The sequence below is a fragment of the Sus scrofa genome, chromosome 16 (genome assembly GCF_054392235.1).
Source record: "Sus scrofa isolate SSC_HxYL_T2T_F1_AM1 chromosome 16, Sscrofa_HxYL_maternal_Yorkshire_Landrace_v2.0, whole genome shotgun sequence".
NCBI classification, from domain to species: Eukaryota; Metazoa; Chordata; class Mammalia; order Artiodactyla; family Suidae; genus Sus; species Sus scrofa.
This window is the reverse complement of record NC_139398.1, coordinates 64,052,475-64,072,837: the sequence shown is the minus strand read 5'-3', so window position 1 is coordinate 64,072,837 and position 20,363 is coordinate 64,052,475. Positions and strand designations below refer to the sequence as shown.

General features: G+C 39.9%; 1 protein-coding gene across 1 annotated transcript in view; it reads right to left on the bottom strand.

The window, feature by feature from the left end:
* The window catches only part of UBTD2 (ubiquitin domain containing 2), a 75,188-nt gene that overhangs the window by 12,169 nt on the left and 42,656 nt on the right, over positions 1-20,363 (bottom strand). Inside the window, exon 2 of the mRNA XM_013990651.3 lies at positions 9,221-9,457. Coding sequence (XP_013846105.2) covers positions 9,221-9,457 — 237 coding nt within the window. The remainder of the gene's footprint in view (positions 1-9,220; positions 9,458-20,363) is intronic.

Sequence of the window (20,363 nt, the reverse complement as noted above, 5' to 3'; positions counted from 1 at the left end):
CAACTATACCTTAATACAAAATTAATTAAAAAAATAAAACAGGGATTTTTGGAAGTGATTATTATAGGCATGAGAATTCAATAATATCAATTCAAAACATGAGCTGATAGTATTTCTGATTCTCAGTCCAGATGTTCTTTTCACCATTTTGGCTCCCTATACACAGAAATGCTTTATTTATAAGTGCCTTAGTTTTAAAAAGCTCAAACTGCATTATACATAATTTAATGTATTCACATTTGCTATATTTTGAGATAAAAGATAAGGGGAAAAAATACTGGGCACCTCCTTTCCTACCTGTATTTTGAAAGTGATTAAAAAATAAGTTTGGAGTTCCTGTTGTGGCTCAGTGGTTAATGAATCTGGATCCATGAGGATGCAGGTTTGATCCCTGGCCTGGCTCAATGGGTTAAGGATCCAGCATTGCCATGAGCTGTGATGTAGGTCGAAGATGTGGCTCAGATCCTGTGTTGCTGTGGCTGTGGTGTAGGCCAGCAGCTGTAGCTCCAATTCGATCCCTAGCCCAGGAACTTCCATATGCTGCAGGTGCAGCCCTAAAAATAAAAAAAATAAAAAATAATAAGTTTTAAAAATAATTACTTTTTCCTACCTTTCACACCTTTAAGCATGGGAAAGGACAAAAGAAAAGGGCCTTGAAAAGCCCAACTGAAGACCTGGCAATGTTTAGTCACAGGAAGAAAGAATAAATTTGGAGTTGTTTTAAGTATGAGAAAAGTGTTTGGGTACTAGTGAGCAGCTACTCCTCTAACAAGAGAGATTAAGAGGGTAGCTTTTACATTTGAATTGCAGGGAGATGGAAAACACACTAACTATAGATGCTAAAGAAATAAAGAACAAATTTTCTACAAAATTAGAAGGTAGGGAAAGGAAGTAGGCAATTTTTAAAATCCATTTAAATCTTCTAAATAATAATTTTTAAAAAGTATTAAAGCCTCTTCTTTATAAGATAAACAGATCATGTTTCTGAAAAAGCTTTCACTGAAAATACCTGAATAGCTACAATGAACCAGACTCTGAAAAATAAAAATAAAATCCACTTTTTTTCCACTTTATTTGGGCAACCCACTTAATCTATAATCTGGTTCCACAGGCACAATAGTGTATGTAGGAAATATTTTTAGGAATTTTAGGTAATGACATAATATCAACTAGAAAAAGTAAGCTCTTTAGGAAATTTAAAACTGAGTAAAAAATATGTAAATAATGAAAAATAAAGCTGTGTGTAGTAATGAAAAATAAAAGCTCTTCTAGGATGGGGAGGCTATGGAAAGAAGTACCAAATATCAGAATCATCCAGGGAGCTTTTCCCACAATAGGACACTAGTACACATGTTCATATCATCCCCAATTGAGTCATAATTTCCAAAGTGAAAATACATGTTCATATATAAAATCCCCAGATAGTTATGACACCAAATTCCCTCTTAACAATCCCTACTGCCATCTGAGACTAACAAACTAAAGACTTATCAGTGATACTAGCAGAGGAAGATAATTAAAAAGCACAGGATTACTTTGTGCTTAGATAAGGCAGGAACATATAATGAATATGACCTGCTGACTGGAACTTAGACAAAACACATGTAATTATCAAGGGAACCACTATAAGAAAGGAAAGAAGAAATATACAGAAAAGCGGTTTTCATTGTTTACTTGACAAATAACAGAAAAGGTAACTATCAGCACATAGCAAAAAAACACTGACACTAAATACAATTTAAACCAAAGAGGGCACAACCTTGCATATTTTGAGCATCTAAAATGATATATAACACAGATAATACAACAGGACATATACAAACAACATTTACAAAGACATTTTCATATTGTTTTCAAGCTTTAAATACTTTTTTATAATAATTACACTGGGATGATAATGGGAATGAGGTTGAGAAAACAAAAACATTATGAGCAGAGAAGAAAGGATGAGATGAAAACAAAAAAGGGAAATGTTTTTTGGTTTTTTTTTTTTGGTCTTTTTGCTATTTCTTGGGCCGCTCCCACGGCATGTGGAGATTCCCAGGCTGGGGGTCGAATCAGAGCTGTAGCCACCAGCCGACGCCAGAGCCACAGCAATGCCAGATCCGAGCCACGTCTGCAACCCACACCACAGCTCATAGCAATGCTGGATCCTTAACCTGCTGAGCAAAAAGGCCAGGGATCGAACCCGCAACCTCATGGTTCCTAGTCAGATTCTCTAACCACTGAGCCATGAAGGGAACTCCAGGAAAATGTTTTTAAGAGAACTTAGAAAGAGGTGTATATCCTTCAGGTTGTCAATTTATGATCAGTTCAACACCCTTATGGGTAATACTGACAGATGTAGATGAAGGGGCACAAATGTGGACCAGGTAGCAGGTGATGCTAAAACAACAGTGCCCTCACTGCTTGGTGACCCATTCATAAATATACTACTTTTATTGCTACTGAATCAATATAACTGCAAAAATCCCATTAGGCATATGCCCAAAAGAAGGGTGCTCTAAAAGTCAAAGAAAGATGTTACCAATAGACAATACATCCAGAAAAAGAATGAAATCTATAATTTAAGAATTTAGTGCAAGGAATTTACTTGTTAATATAAGAGTTCAAGAAGAAGAATCATCAGCATTACTATTTTTCAAGTATTTTCTTGATTATGGTAAATAAACAATTCACATGTTATAACCGCATTTAATGACGACAACCATCCTACTTACAATCCATACTTTACAGATGAAAGAAGTGAAGCCTACAGAAAAGAAGCAATTTGCCCAAAGTCACACAGCTCTAATACAGTAGAGGCTAGGTCTGATACCAAAGCCCAAGCTAACTAAACAGCAGCTAAATGAATCCCAGGTAAAATTTCAGTTACATAATTACACCAAAAATATGGAAGAGATTTCAGCAATACCACTGAGGAGGTCTAGGTAAACATGTAACTAAATAGCTAAATTATAAACTGAATATGAATTAAAGCACATGACAAAATACAATCCAAAAGTCCAACCATGGAGTTCCCGTGGTGGATCAGTGGGTTAAGAACCCGACTAGTATCCATGAGGATGTAGATTCAATCCCCAGCCTTGCTCAGTGGGTTAAGGATCCAGTGTTGCTGCAAGCTATGACAGAGGTCACAGATGTGGCTCATATCTGGCGTTGCTGTGGCTGTGGTATAAGCCAGCAGCTGTGGCTCCGATTTGACCCTTAGTCCAGGAACTTCCACATGCTGCAGACGTGGCCCTAAAAAGAGGGAAAAAAAAGCCCAACCAAGAAACATTACTTTGATAAGTTTCAGATATGAACAAGGGAAATCAATCAAGGATACCAATGACAATAATATTAAGATTCGGACAAGAATCCCTGTCATGGCGCAGCAGAAACAAATCCAGCTCGGAACCACAAGGTTGCGGGTTCAATCCCTGGCTTCGCTCAGTGGGTTCAGGATCTGGTTTTGCTGTGAGCTGTGGTGTAGGTTGCAGAGACGGCTCAGATCTGGTGTTGCTGTGGCTGTGAATTAGGCTGGCAGCTACAGTTCTGATTAGACCCGTAGCCTGGGAACCTCCATATGCCATGGGTGCAGCCCTAAAGAGACAAAGAGACTAAAAAAAAAAAAGACTCAGACAGTTGATATTATAGACTTTTCAAAGAGGAAAGTCAGTTTGATTCTTTTTTTTTTTTTTTTTTTTTTTTTGGTCTTTTCTAGGGCCACGCCCGCTGCATATGGAGATTCCCAGGCTAGGGTTCGAATTGGAGCTGTAGCCGCTGGCCTACACCACAGCCATAGCAACTTGGGATCCGAGCTGTGTCTGCTTCTTACACCACAGTTCAAGGCCATGCCAGAGCCTTAACCCAATGAGTGAGGCCAGGGATCGAACCCACAAATTCACGGTTCCTAGTGGGATTTCTTAACCACTGAACCACAACGAGAACTCCCAATTTGATTCTTTCATGCTAAAGCAGAAAATATTCCTTAAACATCAATGGGGAGGAATAGAGGCTCATCCAATATTTTCAAATTTCCAATAATAAGTCTCCCTAATCTGTTGGTTAGTTGGGCTGGCAGGATCATTGCTTTTCAGTTTACACAGATAAGCAGAAATGAGGGACTTGACTTTCAGAGATCTGAGCTCATATCTAATAGGATATGCACAGGCCCCTGCCTTAAATGAAACAGAGCTATTGTGCCTCCATGAACTTATAAACAAGGCCACAATTTACTGAAAAAAATTAGATTTTTCCATAGGTACAAGTATAAAGTAAGGAAGCCAAAGTTCCAAGGTTCTGGATCTTGGGCTTCTAAATTAAGACAATCATAGATAAACAACACCCCTACCCAACTTGTAGGACTATACAAATATAAATATATTCTGCTTTAAAAATATAGGATATAGGAGTTCCTGTCGTGGCTCAGTGGAAATGAATCTGACTAGTATCCATGAGGAGGCAGGTTCGATCCCTGGCCTCGCTCAGTGGGTTAAGGACCAGGCGTTGCCACGAGCTGTGGTGTAGGTCGTGGGTGTGGCTCGGATCCCCATTGCTGTGACTATGGCGTAGGCCAGCAGCTACAGCTCCGATTCAACCCCTAGCCTGGGAACCGCCATATGCCATGGGTATGGCAGTAAAGAGACAAAAAAATACATTAAATTAAAAAAAAATAGGAATATAAACATTAAAAAGAGAAGAATGATAAAACTCATAATAAAGGAAGGCCCTTACCTTTATATTATATTAAAGCAGTATCTGAAGACAAATTACAGAACTAAAAAGGGTAATGGAGCAAGACTTTGTCCACTCCAGCCAAGTAAGAGGTAAAGAATTCAGAGACTATTCAAGAAAATAGGGACTAAAGAGTCATAATGAAGAGTTCCCACTGTGGCAGAGAGGGTTAAGAATTGGACTGCAGTGGCTCAGGTCGCTGTGAAGGTGCAGGTTCAATCCCCACCTGGCACAGTGGTTAAGGGATTGGCATTGCCACAGCTTGCAGTGTAGGTCACAGCTGTAGCTCAGATGCAGTCCCTGTCCTAGGAACTTCCATATGCCACAGATGTACCAAGGAGGTGAAAGACTTACATGCTGAGACTATAAAACATTAATCAAGGAAATTAAAGAGGATTCAAAGAAATGGAAAGATATTCCATGCTCCTGGACTGGAAGAATTAATATTGTTAAAACGGCCATATTACCCATAATAATCTGAATCAATGCAATCCCTATCAAATTAGCCATGACATTTTTCACAGCACTAGACCAAAAAATCTGAAAATTTATATAGAACCATAAGAGACCCAGAATTGCCAAAGCAATCCTGAGGGGAAAAAAAAAAAAATCAATCAGGAGGCATAACCCTTCCAGACTTCAGACAATATTACAAAGCTATAGTAATCAAGACAGTGTTGGAGTTCCTGTTGTGGTGCAGCAGAAACAACTGTGACTTGTATCTATGAGGATGTCCATTCTATCTCTGGCCTCGCTCAGCGGGTTAAGGATCTGGCACTGCCGTGAGCTGCAGTGTAGGATGAAGACGTGGTTTGGATCCTGTGGTGCTGTGGCTGTGGCAAAGGCCACCGGATACAGCTTTGATTCAACCCCTAGCCTGGGAACTTCCATATGCTGCGGATGTGGCCCTAAAAAGAAAAAAAGTGTGGTACTAGTACAAAAACAGACATCCAGACCAATGGAACAGAACAGAGAACCCAGAAATAAACCCAGACACCTATGGTCAATTAATCTTCAACCAAGAAGGCAAGAAGATAAAATGGGAAAAAGTCTCTTCAGCAAGTGGTGCTGGGAAAACTGGACAACTGCACATAAACCAGTGAAACTGGAACACACCCTCATACCATGCACAAAAATAACTCAAAATGGCTTAGACTTAAACATAAGATAAGACATCATTAAACTCCTAGAAGAGAACACAGGCAAAGCATTCTCTGCAATCAACCGTACAAATGTTTTCTTAGGTTGGTCTCCCAAGGCAATAGAAATAAAAACAAAAATACACCAATGGGAACCAAATCAAACTTCAAGCTTTTGCATAGCAAAGGAAACCATTAAAAACACACACACAAAAAAAAAAAACCAAAAAGGCAACCTATATAGGAGAAAATATATGCAAAGGATGCAACCAACAAGGTCTTAATTTCTAAAATATATAAACAATCCACACAACTCAACAGTAAAAAAACAAACAACCCAATTGAAAATGGGCAGGAGACGTGAATAGACATTTCTCCAAAGAAGGCATACAGATGGCCAACAGGCACATGAAAAAATGCTCAGAATTACTAATTATTAGAGAAATGCAAATCAAAACTATAATGAGGTACCACCTCACACTGGTCAGAACAGCCATCATTAGTCTACAAATAACAAATACTGGAGGATGTGGAGAAAAGGGAACCTTCCTTCACTGTTGTGGGAATGTAAATTGGTACAACCACTATGGAAAACAGTATGGGGGTTCCTCAGAAAACTAAATATAGAACTACTCTATGATCCAGCAATCCCACTTCTGGGCATATATCTAGACAAAACTTTCATTGAAAAAGATGCATGCACGCCTATGTTCACTACAGCATTATTCACAGTAGCCAAGACTTGGAAGCAACCTAAATGTCCACTGACAGATGAATGGATTAGGAAGATGTGGTACATACATGCAGTGGAATACTACTCAGCCATAAGAAAAGAACCAAATGATGCCATTTGCAGCATACATGGATGGAACTAGAGATTTTCATATTAAGTGAATTAAGTCAGAAAGAGAAAGACAAATACAGTATCACTTATATCTGGCATGTAATATATGGCACAAATGAACCTATCTACAGAAAAGAAACAAATGCACAGACATGGAGAACAGACTTGTGGTTGCCAAGGGGGTAGGGGAGGGAGTTTGGGGTTAGTAGATGTAAACTATTGCATTTAGAGTGGATAAGCAATGAGATCCTGCTGTATAGTTATAGGGAACTATATCCAATCACTTGTGATGGAACATGATGGAGGATAATGGGAGAAAAAGAAGGTATAACTGGGGACTTTGCTGTACAGCTAAAATTGGCAGAACATTATAAATCAACTACAATAAAAAATTTTAAAAAAGAGTCATAAAGAAATGACATTCTATTATAAAGTTTTCAAATGTAGGAGGAATTATTTTTATACCTGTGTGAAAAGTGATCTATATATAGTGGGTGCTCAATAAATGGTATTAACCCAAGCCCACACTAACAAGTTTTTTTTTTTGTCTTTTTAGGGCTATACCCATGGCACATGGAGGTTCGCAGGCTAGGGGGTCGAATGTGAACTGTAGCTGCCGGCCTACAACACAGCCACGGCAATGCAGGATCTGAGCCATGTCTGTGACTTACACCACAGCTCAGGGCAATGTCCAATCTTTAACCCACTAAGTGAGGCCAGGGATTGAACCCATCCTCATGGATACTGGTCGGATCCATTACTGCTAAGCCACAATGGGAACTCCACAAGTTTTTATTAATAAAGAATGGGATAGCTATGGAATATATATTTTTAAAAGTTTAAAAGCACAATTAATTCAGAAAACTAATAAAGGTTTGGAAAATTTGGAAGGATACTAAGTTAAACAACTTTTATTTGACAAAGAGTCAAAAGACATAATTCAGGAGTTCCCTTGTGGCACAGTGGGTTAAGGATCTGGTGTTGTCCCTGCAGCAGCTTGGGTCACTGCCGTGGTGTGGGTTTGATCCCTTGCCTGGGAATTTCCATATGCTGTGGGCACAGTCAAAAAGAAAACCCATAAAGCAGATGATTACATAGTGAAAAGTACTGTTGCTCTGAAAATGTAGACAAATAAAGGAAAATACCGAAAAAGAAACAAGATATAATAATAAATAGAAAACAATACCAAAGAATACTGGTGATTATATAGACACCTGAGACAACTTAGAAAAACACTAACTTGAAAAACTGAAGAGAAAAATCAATGTATAAATACAGTAACCAACAGAACAAGAATATAAAATCAACATTTAAATCTCAGTATAGCATGACATTTTCTTGTTTCTAATCAAGAAGACCAAACATAAGACCAAACATGAGAATATGAGTCAAGCATGTATGTCTTTGGAAACATTCAAAGCTTATGGTGGTCCTTATTTTTTTTTAAGGCCACACTAGTGGCACATGGAAGTTCCCAGGCTAGGGGTTGAATCAGAGCTACAGCTGTCAGCCTATACCACAGCCACAGCAACATGGGATCCAAGCTGCACCTGCGACCTACACCACAGCCTTTGGCAACCCAGGATCCTTAACCCACTGATCAAGGCCAGGGATCGAATCGAATTGAATCCTCATGGATATTAGTCGGATTCATTTCTGCTGCACCACAACAGGAACTCCCTTATGGTGGTCCTCAGAGTCACATTCCTAAGCAAAGGAGAGAGGTTTACAGGGATACAAACAGAAACCTGTCCTCAATAACATGTGCAACTCACTTCCAAGTTTAGGTTTGCTCAATATGCTAACAACAGGCTTGAGGAGAAAGGGTAATGACTAAAGGTGTGTCCACTGAGTCTCTGGCTTCTGAGATCTAAATTTGAGACTACCTCTCTAGTGCTAGCAGGAAACCAGTGAAGTAGAAACTGTAGAAGCTGGGGTGGGGGAAGGTCGTGATGGAGAACTAGGTAATGGAGAAGTCAGAAAATATAGGTCTATCAAGTGTTCTCTTTCTTGAGATTAAAATACACACACACACACACACACACACACAGACACACACACACACAGAGTAAACCTATCTCTAGCTAAAAGATATACATTTTCGGCATTCTCGTCGTGGCTCAGTGGTTAATGAATCCGACTAGGAACCACGAGGTTGTGGGTTCAATCCCTGGCCTTGCTCAGTGGGTTAAGGATCCGGCATTGCCGTGAGCTGTGGTGTAGGTTACAGATGTGGCTTGGATCCCGACTTGCTGTGGCTCTGGCATAGGCCGGCGGCTATAGTTCCAATTAGACTCCTAGCCTGGGAACCTCCATGTGCTGTGGGAGCAGCCCTAGAAAAAGCAAAAGGACAAAAAATAAAAATTAAAAAAATAAATAAAAAATTTAAAAAGATACACATTTTCAAAACAAGTTAGAATAACATATAGCAAGAAAATGAACACTTCCCATTCAGTTTCTTCCCCTTAGAAAGGAGCTGATGATGTTTCACTTTGTCCTTGCAGACAACCAAACCTACCGTGCGGTAATGTTATGTTCGCACCATCAATGATTGCTTGGGCCAGTTCATGATCATTGCTTTCAAAAGCATGTGCTGCAGCCTTCAAGGCGTCCCAAATCTCTTTACGGCCTTCAAAAGCTGGTGCAGTATCCCAAAATTCGTCTCTCTTGCTGCGCAGTTGTCCATCTGTCATGGGATAATCACTTTTCCATTTGGGTTTCTCTTTTTTCAGAGGCTGGTTACGACCTAAAGCAACTGGGAAGAAAAATAAAAGGCTGACATCAAAACCAAAATTTATAAAAGATGTATTAATAGTTATCTGGTCATTCTTTGAGTCTTTCATCAAAATTATAGCTAGAAGTTGGCCGCTAATTCTTGAATTCTGAAATTCCCCTAACCCATTTTTTTTTTCTGTCTTTTTGCCTTTTCTAGGGCTGCTCCCGCAGCACATGGAGGTTCCCAGGCTAGAGGTCTAATTAGAGTTGTAGCCCCTGGCCTACGCCAGGGCCACAGCAACGCGGGACTGAGCCGCGTCTGCAACCTATACCATAGCCCACGGCAACGCCGATCGTTAACCCACTGAGCAAGGCCAGAGACCGAACCTGCAACCTCATGGTTCCTAGTCGGATTCATTAACCACTGCGCCACGACGGGAACTCCCTCCCCTAACCTATTTTAGATCTACAAGAGAAAATGGAGACATTAGGCGGCCTTATGCAAACCTTCCAGTGACAAGTTAGTAGCTCTTTTCCATTCAGTCTGCCTTCTCTAAAGGATGACTTTTAAAATTACTCAGAAAAATGACAGTTAACTATTTCATCTGAGAGCCGGGGCAGAATTTAGAGTCAAATGACACCATAAGAGAGAGTAAGATACTAGGAGAAACCAAATGGCAGCAGTAGTTTGAATCTCAGGACCCTTGAACTTATGAAGCCAGAAAGCAGGACCTGAGAAATCCTAGAGTGAAAAGACTGCTTTGTGGTGCCCAGAGGGAGAACTGCCAAACCACCATATCCACTAGGAAACTGGATCACAGAAAAGCTTCCTCTAGCATCCTGCTCTGGACTTAAGTCTAGGGAACTGTGAATATCTTTCTCTGACACTCAAATACAGGACCTAATACATAAAGGGATGAGGGGAGAGGGAGTGCTTTACTCTGGAGAAACAAGGACTGGAACAGACAATCCCTGATACTAGGCTACGAGGGCAGCTCCCAGACACGAGGAGAAGAACTACAACATCCTACTCTAGTTTCAGTCCTGGAGGAGAAGAAAAAAAGAGGGTAAGAGTCCACCTTTTGCCTGCTCTAAGCGGCAGCGTAGCTCCTTAGAGAATGTCACAGAGTAGTAGTGCTAGAACAGCTTCTTTGCACCCAGATACTTACCTGGCATATGATCACTGACAGCACACTGACATGTAGAGACATTCTTATCTTATACAGTGCCACAGATAAGAAACTGTTAAACAGCTGAAAGAACGGGTAGAAAGAAAACTACAGTTCGATGGAGTGGTGGGTAAGAGTGGGTGGGAAATAAATGACAGAGAGAGTAGGAAGGAGAAGGTGTGTGTCAAAATTCAATGTTCTACATTTAATTGCAGGAAGAATACTGATTTACAAGAAATTACTCTCAAAATGGTTGGAAAGAATCCCTGAAATTAACCACTCCTTCACTGGCTCAGGGCCAAATGAAATTTGGGCTATTCATCACAGAAATAAAACAAAATGACTTTAGTCCCTAGGCAATCTCTACTGCCCCATACCAGGCCATATTCCCAGATAAGAGGACCAACTGGCACTACAGAGTGTATCTGGTTTGACACTTGGATTAATCCATGCTCTCTTCACCCAATCTGGCCATTTTATCTCAAGGCGGCACAACAGTTTCATCCTCTCACCTTCAGAGTGCACCATGCCACTGCCAGCTGTTTTTCTCTTAAAACACTAAGTATTTTGACCCACTGTACTTTTTGGCCCTCTAATTTTTCCTAGCAAAATGTGAGCCAGTTCAATCCTACAAGTGTGTACAACAGAGAAGGGAAACTGTCTATTTAGTAGCAGAGCTGAAATAGAGCCCAAGTCTCCTTATTTAATTAACAAACCTTTACTGAGTGTCCACCAAGGGTAACGCTACAGATGTACATACCAGGTTCGATTCAATTGTGAGAAACACAATCTATGCTAATGACTTTCCCTGCACCTTCCTCATGACACAGGTAAATGCAGATAGAGCATTATTCCCCAAAAGGTGTTCAGAGTATTTCATCTCCTCCTGATTCCACCAAAAAGGTAAAAATTTACTTCCTGCTATATTAACCTTTATGTGAGTCAGAAACAGTTTAGAGACAACATTCATGATTAGTTTACTGAGAAGACAGGATATCACTGGTAGATACCTATCTGAATAGGTATCTAACTCAATCTTCAAAGAAGATGCCTATTTGAATAAAATTTCATGTCTACTCAAGTAGTTCCAAAGAACTGTCCAATGTTGTACGTATTAAATGTACCAAGAGAAAGTTGGCATAATTCTGTCACTGTGGGAGAATCACAAAGCAAAGGCAAAAACAACAAAACCTCCACAATCTCAGTACTTAAACCAAAGAAGCAGAAAGGCCCTCAAAGAGAGGAATCCAACAAACGACAAGGTTCTGTTGCATAGCACAGGGAACTATATTCAATGTCCATAATGGAAAAGAAACAGAGATGAACCCAACAGAAAAACTATCTCATAATAAAGGCAGAAAATACTTTGGAAAAAGTAAAGCTGCCTTCCTTACATATATGAGAAATTTATTTTACCTGTACCACCCCCATCTGTAGAGGCATAAGAATAAAGTCCCTTAAAAAGGACAGATTATATATTATGTTGCTTAGGGATAATCCATACTCCAAATGCATTTTCAAATCTGTATGACATCAAAAGTTCCAAATTACTTTATACAAAAGTAAGTAAGACAAAATAAATGCTTGTGACATGAAGCAAAGCTTACTTTTATTTCTGTCTAGGTCTCTGCTTTCCCCTATATCCCGTCATATGTAATAGAGAATATCTACCCATCAAATGTCCACTATAAAAATACTTAAATCTTTTCAACATAAAATATTTTAGTGAAACCCTGAGTATTAAAGAATTTTTACTACAAAATATGAGGTTAAGTTTCATGTTACATGTGGTTTATTGTCTAAATTATTTTTGTTAAATAAACTGGGAAAAAAATAAAAATTTAGCAAAAGCATTTAAACTATCCTCTTGAAATATTTATCCCCTCATGAAAATATTTAGGGTTGGAGTTCCCACAGTGGCCCAGCGGAAACGAGTCCGACTAGGATCCCTGAGAATGCAGGTTTGATCCCTGGCCTCACTCAGTGGGTTAAGGATCCGGCATTGCCATGAGCTATGGTGCAGGTCGAAGACGCAGCTCGGATCTGGCGTTACTGTGGTTGTGACGTTGGCCAGTGGCTACAGCTCGATTCGACCCCTTGCCTGGGAACCTCCAAATGCTGCACGTGAGGCCCTAAAAAGACCAAAAAAGAAAGAAAAGAAAATATTTAGGGTTGTTATGAGGATTTAACAAATTCACATTGTACAGCACTTATGATAATGACTGGTATATAATAAAGCCTCGAATAAGTGCTTATTAAATAAAAAAAATAAATTTGGAAGTATATACGAAATTTTAAAATCTTTTTTTTTTTTTTTGTCTTTTTGCTATTTCTTGGGCCGCTCCTGCGGCATATGGAGGTTCCCAGGCTAGGGGTCGAATCGGAGCTGTAGCCACCGGCCTATGCCAGAGCCACTGCAACGAGGGATCCGAGCCGCGTCTGCAACCTACACCACAGCTCACGGCAACGCCGGATCGTCGTTAACCCACTGAGCAAGGGCAGGGACCGAACCCGCAACCTCGTGGTTCCTAGTCGGGTTCGTTAACCACTGCGCCACGACGGGAACTCCCCGAAATTTTAAAATCTTTAAACATTTTTGCAAAAATATACAAAGTCTTTTTTCTTTTCATAATTTCTGAACAACCTGACATTCTGAAAACATAGCACAAAGTACCTTCCTTAATTTAAAAAAGAACTGTTCTATGATTGCCAGGTACTTCTTGTACATTTATCAGAGTATATTTTCTAGGAATTTGCTCACCAAACCTTTGATTTTAGGGGATTATCACAAGCCTGTATTTCTGAAAATACTTTTAACACAGAAAGGAGCCTAGCAGCTAAGTAGCTATGTTTGTACCAAGTTAATCATTTAAAAATAAGACGTAAAATAATTAATTTGATTAATTTTATGCACTGAAACTTTTAGATTTATCTGTTTCACACATCTTCTGACTCCTGATACCAAGATAGAGATGCTCAGTATGAATCATGGTATCAGAGAATAAATACTATGCTTTAACAATAAATTTAAGTACAGGAAACAGTTCTTATTCCCTAAATTTCTGATTCTAAATCTTTAAATTGTAGGCAACCAACCATATTAAGTTGGTTGGAATACACTAAGTTGTATTCCATGGTTTAACATACAAGAAACAGAAGATTAATAAAGATAATTTTTAAAAATTTTAGGAGTTCCCATTGTGGCACAGCAGAAGGGAATCTGACTAGGAACCATGAGGTCGGGGATTCGATCCCTGGCCTCGCTCAGTGGGTTAAGGATTCCACGTTGCCGTGAGCTGTGGTGTAGATCGCAGACGTGGCTTGGATCTGGCACTGCTGCGGGCTGTGGCGTAGGCCAGCAGCTGTAGCTCTGATTAGACCCCTGGCCATGGAACCTCCATATGCTACGGATGCAGCCCTAAAAAAAAAAAAAGACAAAAAAAAAAATTTTAGAAAACATCCTTTCCCCCCCATCAATCCACATTTACTTTCCAGTCTTTGCCAAAAACTCAGCTTCTCAGAAGCCTCTTGATCACATTCATCCACTGCTTATCTTATCTTTCCTTGTAACCTTTCAACATTTCTTCCCAGGATGTGACAAATAGATATGTTTAACATGTAAAAAACTCAAGAAAGATTTGCTTCTCAGAGCTAATTAGTAACATAATCTTAAAAAAACTTTTTTGGGGCAGTTCCTGTTGTGGCTCAGCGGGTTAAGAACCAACATAGTGCCTGTAAGGATGCAGGTTCCATCCTTAGCCCCACTCAGTGGGTTAAGCATCCAGTGTTACCTCAAGCAGTGGCATAGGTTGCAGATGTGGCTCAGATCCCCTGTTGCTCTGACCGTGGTGTAGACCTGCCTCTGCAGCTCCAGTTCGACACCTAGCCTGGGAACTTCCATATGCCACAGGTGCGGCCTTAACTTTTTTTTTTTTTTTTTTTTTGGCCATGTGGAAATTCCTGGGCCAGGGATCAAACCCTTGCCATAGCAGCAACCCAAGCTACAATGGTGACAATGCCAGGGAACCTGCTGAGCCACCAGTGAACTCTATCTTAAAATACTCCACAACTGAATGCATTTTGCAACTCATTTTGATATTTTATTAGTTAAAAAACAAAACAAAAAAATCTTCAAAAGTGAAGTATGTTTATAATTGTTTTCTCACTTTTGGTTTCTCTTTTAAAACTGATTTAATATTAGTGCTCTTCAAATGAAGGAGAAGCCATAATGTATAGGTATGGTAGATATCAAGATATGTATGATTCAAGAATAGCTTTAACATACTGAAAACTGAAAGCATTAGTTTCCCTAACACAGCAGCCTGAAGAAAACAACTGAATTATTTCAAAAGATCACCATCAAAGGTGATCAAAGGAGTTCATGTGTGGCTCAGCAGGTTAAGGATCCAAAGCTGTCACTGGCAGTGTGGCTTAGGTCACTGTTGAATGCATTCAGTCCCTGGCCTGGGAACTTTTGCGTGCTGTGGGTACAGCCAAAAACCAAAAAAAGAAGGGGGAGGAGTGTTGTTTAAAAGAATTCTGAAGACTTTAAAGCGGCAAGGAACAGGATTGGGATACTGCACCCATTTTAGACTGGCAGAGCCTTAACGTAATGAAATGAAAGGGAAATTTTGAAGTTCCCGTTGTGGCTCAGCAGTAACGAACCTGACCAGTATCCATGAGATTGCGGGTTTGATCCCTGGCCCTGCTCAGTGGGTTATAGATCTGGCATGGCCATGAGCTGCAGACAAAAGGGAAATTTTTCTATCACCTCAAGAGCTAAGAACAGATCCTAAAGAACCCTTCAGTAACAGATTGTGCTTGTCTAAAAGGATAGTTGTAAAATACTGTACTTTCATATAAATTTAGAATACACTATATATACACATATGCATATATTTCCTAAAGAAACTAACTGCCAAAATAAAAATAGAGGTTTGGGGGTTAAAATGTCTAAAATACGAGCATCCACATGCCAAAAGTCAAACCATATCTATATTAGCTCTACCGTCTTGAGAATTTGAAGGGCTCTGAGACAATCTTACTATTTGACAGAAGTCCTGACAATGATAAACGACTTGATCAAGGTCAAAAAGAGCCAATATTAGAATCCAGAAGACTAGATTCAAAGTCCAGAGCCCTCTCTCCATTTTGGCACCCCATGCCTTACCAGTGCTGAGAAGTGTGTTTTCTTGTACATACCAAGTCAATCACGCAGGTTCATTCAACATGTGCTGAGCTATTTTTGTAGTAACACTCATTCATCTTTCACGGGCTTCATTATTACCAATGCAATGTCGCTGGTAGGACACAGGAAAAGCTAGCCCAGCAGCACCAGTTCCCCAACTCCAGCCAACCTACCACTTGGTTCATTTCTTTGGAGATAACGCTCACCAAAGAAGAATCCTCTAAGGGAAGAGGTAATGCAGTTTTCTGATATCAGCTACAACTTACACAGCACTGAGCATCTACAGCAGACTAGGCACTAAAGATCACATGTATGCATACTCACTTAAGTTAAAGCCACCATTTTTCACACTACAATTTTATAACAGAAATGAAAACTTTGACTATGCGTATATCTTAAAGCTTATAAAAACTAAGCAACGAGAGCCTAATTTTAAAAGCATATATGTAAATGTAATGTTGTTTTGGCTACCTTTATTGAGGTCGGAAAAAAATCAACATAATGACCTCATATTGACTTTCTGGCCCTGTTTCCCAGAGTATAAGTCAACTTACCAATCGCCTGAACATATAAACAGGCAACAAGAAAGCCTAACTGCAACATAATATTTGAAGATTCATCCAGTAGAAAAAGTCCTTATTAAAAATATTACAAAGAGTTCCCTGGTGGCATAGTGGGTTAAGGATCCAGTGTTGTTACTGCTGTGGCAGGGGTTTGCTCGATGACTGGGGAACTTCCATCTGCCGTAGGCATGGCCAAAAAATGAAATGTTACAAAAGCATACAATTAACCCCACAAACAAACAAAATAACTTTATTAAGAAGGGTAACAAAGAGTTCCTGTTGTGGCTCAGAGGTAACAAGCCTAACTAGTATCCACAAGGATATAGGTTCCACCCCTGGCCTCACTCAGTGGGCGAAGGATCCAGCGTTGCTATGAGCTGTGGTATAGGTCACAGATGTGGCTCGGATCTGGTGTTGCTGTGACTGTGGTGCAGACCGGCAGCTGCAGCTCTGATTAAACTCCTAGCCTGAGAACTTCCATATGCTGTGGGTGTGGTCCTAAAAAGCAAAAAACAGAAAACAAAAGAGAGAAGGGTAACACAACATAAAATTGGGTCTAAGAATATGGTCACCTAATACCACCGTGCACCACACTGTACTTTTTAAGTTATACATTAAATTTTCATATGGTTCATTCTGTGGAGGTGTGGGGGTGGCAGAATGGCTTCATCCAGAGTTGCATTCTTTGGAATGCAGGGACCTTTTCTTCTCTCAATTTATGGGCAGTTTAGGGGAGGGAAGAATACAAGTCAAGGATGTCCACTGTTTCTACTACTATTTAACACTGTATTCAATGTGCTGGTCAGCACGATCAGACAGAACAAAACAGTTAAAAGTGTAAGAACCAGAAAGGAAGAAAACCATCTCTAATTATAGATGTTATGATGGTATGACTGGAAAATACAAGAAAAGCAGTACTACAATGAAATGACGAGAAATCAATATGGTAGAGGATATAAAACGTTGGCCTTTTTACATAAATAAAATACCCAGCTTGGAGTTCTCTTGTGGTGCAGTGGTTGCGGATCTGGTATTGTCACCGCAGCAGCTTGGGTTGCTGCTGTGGTGCAGGTTCGATTCCTGGCCCAGGGACTTCCACACGCTGTGGGCCTGGTTAAACAAAAAAGAAAATACCCAGCTAGAAGATGAAAAGATCCCGCTTATAATAAAAACATGAAAGACATAATATTTGGAATGCAACATCTCAAGAAAAAAATTTTTTTTCATCTTTTTTGGGGTCTTTTTAGGGCAGCACCCTCAGCATATGCAGGTTCCTAGGCTCAGGGTCTAATCAGAACTGTAGCCACAGGCCCACGCCACACCCACAGCAACACCAGATCCGAGCCACGTCTTTGACCTACACCACAGCTCACGGCAACGATCCTTAACCCACTGAGTGAGGCCAGGGATTGAAGCTGCAACCTCAAGATTCCTAGTCAGATTCATTTCTGCTGTGCCACGACAAGAACTCAGGAAAAAAAATTTTAACTCCTAAAAGATACAAGCATAGATTCAAATAACATTTCTAATCACTTGTACTTGGGACTTCAATGTTACAAAGATGTTGATTCTTCCAAAGTTAATACCTACATTTAACATGATTCCAGTGAAAATAATTTTTAGAAAACTTTCTGAAGCTAGATAAGTTGATTTTAAAATATATATAGAAAAACAAACAAGGAGGAACCATTAAGAGAACTCTGAAAAAGAAACACAAGGGGAGTTCCTCTTGTGGCTCGGCAGTAACAAACCCGACTAATATCCATGAGGACATGGGTTCAATCCCTGGCCTTGCTCAGTGGATTAAGGATCCAGCATTGCTGTGAGCTTCAGTGTGGATCACAGACACGGCTCAGATCCAGCATTGCTGTGGCTATGGTGTAGGAAGGCAGCTGCAGCTCCAATTCAACCCCTAGCCTGGGAAATTCCGTATGCCGAGGGTGCAGCCCTAAAAAGCAAAAAAAAAAACAAAAAACAAAAATGAGGGAGTTTGTTCTACAAATATTATAAAACCATTGCAATTAAAAGCATGTAAGGCACATAACTAAATCAATAAAACAGAATAAAGCTCAGAAAAAAACTCATACATATTATGAATATTTAGTATATGATAAAGGTCTTAAACCATTGGGAAAAAAAATGGATTTTTTTTTTTTTTGTCTTTTTAGGGCCATACCAGAGGCATACAGTTTCCCAGGCTAGGGGTCCAATTGGCGCTGTAGCCATCAGCCTACCTCACAGCCATAGCAACGAGAGATCTGAGCCGTGTCTGTGACCTACACCACAGCTCATGGCAACGCCATATCTTTAACCCACTGAACAAGGCCAGGGATTGAACCCACGTACTCATGGACACTAGTCGGGGTCGTTAACCGCTGAGCCACTATGGGAACTCTGAAAAATGGATTCTTAAAAAACAATTTTTATGGCCACACCCGCAGCATATGGAAGTTTCCAGGCCAGGATTGAACTTAAGCTGCAGCTGCAACTTATGCCATAGCTGTGGCAACACCGGATCTTTAACCCACCGCACCAGGCTGGGGATCTAATCTGTGCCTCAGGAGCAACCTGAGCCACTGCAAAGACAACATCAGATCAATCCACTGTGTCACAGTGAAAACGCCCCCAAAATGGATATTTTAATAAAAGAGTGTTGGAACTGGATAGCTATTTAGAAAAAGATAAAACTGGAGTTCCTGTCGTGGCGCAGTGGTTAACGAATCCGACTAGGAACCATGAGGTTGTGGGTTCGGTCCCTGGCCTTGCTCAGTGGGTTGACAATCTGGTGTTGCCGTGAGCTGTGGTGTAGGTTGCAGACGCGGCTCAGATCCCGCGTTGCTGTGGCTCTGGCATAGGCCGGTGGCTGCAGCTCCAATTCGACCCCTAGCCTGGGAACCTCCATATGCCATGGGAGCGGCCCAAAGAAATAGCAAAAAGACAAAAAAAAAAAAAAAAAAAAAAAGAAAGAAAAAGATAAAACTGGGTCAATACTTTAAACTTACACAGAAGAATAAACTCCATATGAATCTAAGATCTACATGTAAAAACCAAAACAAGTACTAGGAGAAAACATAGATAAGTTTTTCTTATAACCTAGAAATAGTGAATGCTCTTCCAGAAGCCATGAAAGAAGACTGATAAATTTAATCTTATATACATTTCTGTATGGGGGCAGGAAAAGTCAAAAAACAAATGACAAGGAGTTCCAGCTATGGCGCAGCAGGTTAAGGATCCGGCGTTGTCTCTGCAGCAGCTTGGGTCAGATCCCCAGCCTGGTGTAGTGGGTTAAGAATCCAGTATTGCAGCAGCTGTGATGTACTTCAAAGCTGTGGCTCAGATTCAGTCCCTGGCCTGCTAACTTCCATACGCCGCAGGTGCAGTCAAGAAAAAAAAAAAAAAAAAACCTTGAGAAAATATTTACAACTTTGTATCATAAGGGGTTGATTTCCTTCATACTAAAAACTCTTAAAAATGAAAAAGAAAAAAAGCAAAAACTCTGTGACAGAAAAATGGCAACAGATGTGAACATATAGCTCAAAGGGAAAAAAGGAAATGACATGGAAAAATTTCTAACCCCAGTCATAAGAGAAGCCAAGTGAAAACTACACATTTCTTCAGCTCCTAGCTATGCAATAATCTAGGACACACTATGCTAGTGAGTTGTACAGAAATAGACACTCTCCTACCTTTGTGATAGGAGTATAACACCCCATAAAACTATCATCTAAAGGATTCCAGGGTGGAGAGGAACTCTGGTAACATATAATAAAATCAGTTATTCATTCACCCACTGACCCGATAATCCCAGTTTGGGGATTCTTACTTTTCAAGATATACTTCCATAAATATGAAATATAAAAAGTTACTTCCTGCAGCTTTATTTGTATTGAAACAATCTAATGGATGTATTATGGTATAATGCAACTGTAAAAAATAAGGACAAGACCTATGAATTCAAATGGAGAGATTTCTGAATATGTAAGTAAAATAATAGCAAGATATAGAAGAGTATACACTGTACATATA